The sequence below is a fragment of the Rutidosis leptorrhynchoides genome, chromosome 10 (assembly GCF_046630445.1).
Source record: "Rutidosis leptorrhynchoides isolate AG116_Rl617_1_P2 chromosome 10, CSIRO_AGI_Rlap_v1, whole genome shotgun sequence".
Taxonomy (NCBI): Eukaryota; Viridiplantae; Streptophyta; class Magnoliopsida; order Asterales; family Asteraceae; genus Rutidosis; species Rutidosis leptorrhynchoides.
Window position 1 is genome coordinate 105140101 of NC_092342.1, and position 4589 is coordinate 105144689.

General features: G+C 34.9%; 1 protein-coding gene across 1 annotated transcript; it reads right to left on the minus strand.

Annotated features, from left to right (window-relative positions):
• Positions 1 to 200: 200 nt before the first annotated feature.
• LOC139870829 (serine/threonine-protein phosphatase PP1 isozyme 2-like) lies at positions 201 to 4377 on the minus strand. Its single transcript, XM_071858599.1, has 4 exons — positions 3905 to 4377; positions 1254 to 1813; positions 683 to 895; positions 201 to 492 (listed from the first exon to the last, which is right to left on the minus strand). Exons 1-3 carry the CDS (start codon positions 4092 to 4094, stop codon positions 722 to 724), a joined length of 924 nt encoding a protein of 307 aa, XP_071714700.1. The 5' UTR covers positions 4095 to 4377; the 3' UTR covers positions 201 to 492; positions 683 to 721.
• Between the last annotated feature and the right edge of the window lie 212 nt (positions 4378 to 4589).

A 4589-nucleotide genomic window follows, 5' to 3' on the forward strand; every position in this document is an offset into this window, starting at 1 on the left:
ATTCAAAAATAAAATAAAAAAATGGAAGGAGGAGTGTCTTTGTTGGGAGTGTTTAGTCATGGGTTTAGTCCTGGGAAGGAAGTGAGATGGAGGTGCTGATGTGGCGCTGAATGGTTGGTTAGTCCTGGAAGACATTGTGTCATGGTTTGGAGCACTCTAAGAGAGACGATACCACACAATTCACAAAAGTTGGTAGATGTCAACAATAAGTAGTGTCATTACATTTGACAAAACCAATGGGTATTTACAATGTCATCATAAATCACAGTATCAAGAAGATTAGGAACATAATTTGCTAGTAATAAGTTCTATATTTAAAAAACTAGTATGTTGTGGACATCGTAAAACAGCCCTTACCTTAAAAACACGAAAACTATAATGAAACAAGGTCTTTCAACATGTTCTTGACAGAAAGCTAGCTCAGCAGCAACATCAGAAGCTGCTTACAGTCCACAATCTTCCATGCATGCTTGTTCTCCTCCATCTTAATTTCTGCAAATAAAAACAATTTATAGAGCAATTATGACACATGTGCAACAAAGGTGTGAACCTATTTTCCAGAAGCTAAATGCAACCTAAAATTGTTGTAAGGTTTTAGGACAGTTGACGCTTGGTTTTACAGATTTAAAGTTGCCGATCACATGCAATATCTTAAAAAACTTTAAACAGTACTAATACTAACCTTTAGAAGTGTTGTGGGTCATCAATGCAAGTACCCGAATCACAAAAATCTAGGTTTTCGATCAGCAGGCTTCAAGATTTGGAAAGAACACATTAAGCTCTCATCAACACTCATCATTGCACCAGCATTATCGAATTCACCGCAGTAGTTTGGGGCAGAGAATATGGTAACAAGCTGTCTATCAGCAAAGAATTCATACCCATCTTCTACAACCTGCACAAAGAAACTTCAGTATTACATCATACTCAAAAAGATGTTTATTTAAAGATACGACAATTTCTTTGCCTTTACTCCAATGGGCCAAAAGTGACACAAAGCGTACTTTATTAGTTACAACCTATCAAATACTCTTTTACTCAAAGAAACAGTTTAGCGGCTTGATGGTATAGCCTCAGTAATCATATTTAATTTAATAAAAAAAATAAAGTAAACAATTATAAACTCTTAAAAGATGGACAAACACATAATGGGCACGACTAAACCAATTTCGACCCATTAAACAACCCGCCCAAATGATCTATCTTACCACCTATGATATTGGTATAAGAAAGCTAATAAAATGTCAAATGACCTGATGAGCACGACAAACAAGGTCCATATCATGCTGCATTAGAAACTCTGCTACTTTATCTGCACCAAACGTATACGACACACCCCTATCGTTCATTCCCCAACCTTTAACATCTCTATTCGGATCTGACCAAAGTAAATCACAAAGCAAACCAGTATCCGGAACATCAGTTGGACGAGACAAGTTCCTTATTTGATCAAGATTCGTTAGGTCAGGCGAAAGACCACCATGCATACATAGTATTTTGTCATCTATAAGAGCAGCAACAGGAAGACAATTAAAACAATCTGTAAATTGTTTCCAGAGTCTAACATTGAATCTTCGTTTACATTCATCATAGAATCCATAGATCCTATTGATGGAAGCACATTCGTGGTTTCCTCTTAAAAGGAAGAAGTTTTCGGGATATTTGATTTTGTATGCAAGCAAAAGGCATATGGTTTCCAAACTTTGTTTGCCACGATCGACGTAATCCCCTAGGAACAAATAATTTGCATCGGGAGGAAAACCGCCATATTCAAACAACCTTAAGAGATCACCATATTGCCCATGAATGTCACCTGGTATTTACAAAAACCAAAGTTTTAAAATTAATGACCTTCTTCAACCCTTCTACCATAACTAGCATTATAAGTTTCTTTTACTGAAAAACTTGCATGTCACCGGAACATAACATAACACTCGGCAAGGTTTTCTAAAAATAAAAGCACCTTATTGGTGCAAATCAGTAAAAGCAACAAATTTAGCATGCCACCTCTTTAAGGACCCAACATTTAAATTTACTAATGCAAACAAATTATGATTTTTTTTTTGGATAACATATCTCATCTTATATAGTGATAGTGTCAAACCAAACCAGAACATTGTAGAGAAGAGTAAAGTAGATCCTTACAAACCCTCGGTAAATAAACGTATGTGAAAAAGTATATCATGTGAATTTCTCAAATATGATAGCCCTAACATCACCATTTAACAAAAACACATCAGATAACCAGACACAAGAGCTACCAGTTCCCTTGTGTATTTGCATAGGTACACCATTATAGAAAGATACTGTCACTTTACTATCAACGATACATGATGTCACTGGGTCACCAAATAGGCACACAAGGTAGGCGAATAACACTGATATAGAACATATTAAGAGTTCGGCGTTTTACTTTCTTTCACTTTGATCCCGTAGTAAAGGGGAACGATTAGCCAAGCACGTACTTGTTTTAAAGTAACCAACTGACAATCCAGTGAATTGTGGGATCACGAAGCAGTTAGGATATTAGACATTTGTTGTACGTTTTCGAGCTTAAAATGAGTCATTTAGGATGACTGTGTAATTTAATAATTCTGATGACGCTGCTATCAATTTTACAAACTCCTTTATAATATAAGTATAAACTCCGTTAAGTATACCCAATGCAACCTGGGTACCAAACTTGTTTGAAAGTCAGACCATACGCCATTCTAGCTTTCCTTGTGTACATGGATGGGAAAAATGGGGGTTATTCACGTAGCAAATACATTCTTTTGCCAAATATTGAGCAAGTTCAAGGAGGGGCATAAATTTGCACATTAGATTTGAGCTACCTTGAACATAACATTCAACACTTCACTTATTGCACACACTATGTCTGAAAAATAAAAAAAAACTTAACTGTTTCACCTAGACAGCTACTAAGAGTGCGATTGACGCAATATTATATATGAAAAGATACAACCTTGGATAAGTAAAAAAACAAAAAGAAAATAACCAGGCCACCGCAAAGCCTGAGGGTCTATTGAGCAACACTCGCAAGATGACTGCCCACGTTTGTAGAAAACCGGATTAAAAGTCCAATATATGCGGAGTATTTCACTATAACAGTATGATTCAATCTTCAACAGTCATTTAAGTATTACAACTCTATAGTGAGAGGGGACTCCAATTAACCAATAACATTATTTTACCAAGCAAAGATCTTGTTATCCCCATTAAATTCCTTTACATGATGAATGGTTTAAACTTTCAACTACGAAACTCTTATGAAAGGTTTCTGGGATCGTAATCTTGAATGCCCCACTGCCAAATCATTCACCAAACAATCATTTTTCACGCACCTAAGACCACTCTCCCGATCACGATATGAAAGACTATAGAATTGGACTACCAGCTCAACAGCACATCGGCAAATCTTACAAAGACTAAACACTACCTATGATGACGTGAATGCCTAAACTTTTTTGGATCCCACAATAACCAATATACCTTTAAATATACCCGATCAAACCACAATACCCGATCAAACCACACTACCCGATCAAACCTTCTCAATACACTAACAAACTAATGACCATCCAATGACCAATCGATCACCAACTCTTACATGCTAAGAGTCTAGCAAAAACTTAAAATTATATACTAATGAAATAACAAAACTCATATTATAATTATAAACAGTATAAAGGTAAACCCACAAAACTCATATTAATGAAATAACAATAAACCAAAGATACCTATAAATGAAAGATCAACAAATTAAACCTGTAATACCAGCAAAAAATAAATAAAAAACAAACAATTAATTAATTAATACTCGTATTAAAAATGAATTTACAAACAATAAGATCACAATACACAAATAATAAACGAAATGTTTACAAAAAAGCATAATAATTACCGCAGATCTTAATAGGAGCTTCGAGTTCTAGAAGATTCGGTTGTTGAAGAAAAATTTCTCTAGCAGCAGCACACAGCTGGCGAATCTCCGATTCCGATAACTGAACCTGCCGGACGGTTCTTGCTTGCCGGAACTCTAATAACCGATTGATGATATCATCAAGTAACGCAGGGTCTATTCCCTGAGCCATTGATTTCAAAATTCCCCCAAAACTACAAACCCTAGCTCCTAAACAGATAAAATAATTATTATATAAATTCAACCTCTTTTTGTTAGTGCATTGTTTTTTTAATACAAATTGTGATCACACGCGTATTACTAAGACGATGATGTGTATAATTGAAAATAATAAGATATGATTGATTAATCAATTGAAAACTGCATTTGATTTGATGATGGCGGTACATACGTAAGCGATTGTGTGGTTTTCAAAATTGTGATTTCATATCCCTATCAACTTTAATATTCTAGTGTTTGGATATTTTCAGCTTTATTTGATTTTATTAGTTGGAATGAATGAATCAATGACAAATTTGAAATCTAGGGTTTTGATTTGCCAAAAGAATATTTGATGGCTCCCACTAGTTTTTTTGGGTTTACATTTTCTACTTTTTACATAAGGCCCTTTAGGTTTTTTAAATGTTCTTTCTAGTCCTTATAGTTTTTCTCTTCTTACTAATACAAC

Coding starts and splice junctions, on each gene's coding strand:
- LOC139870829 (XM_071858599.1), bottom strand. CDS start 4,094: ATGGCTCAGGGAATAGACCCTGCGTTACTTGATGATATCATCAATCGG. Junction 1,814..3,904: donor AGCTCCTATTAAGATCTGCG/GTAATTATTATG, acceptor TGTAAATACCAG/GTGACATTCATGGGCAATAT. Junction 896..1,253: donor TTGTTTGTCGTGCTCATCAG/GTCATTTGACAT, acceptor TTCTTTGTGCAG/GTTGTAGAAGATGGGTATGA.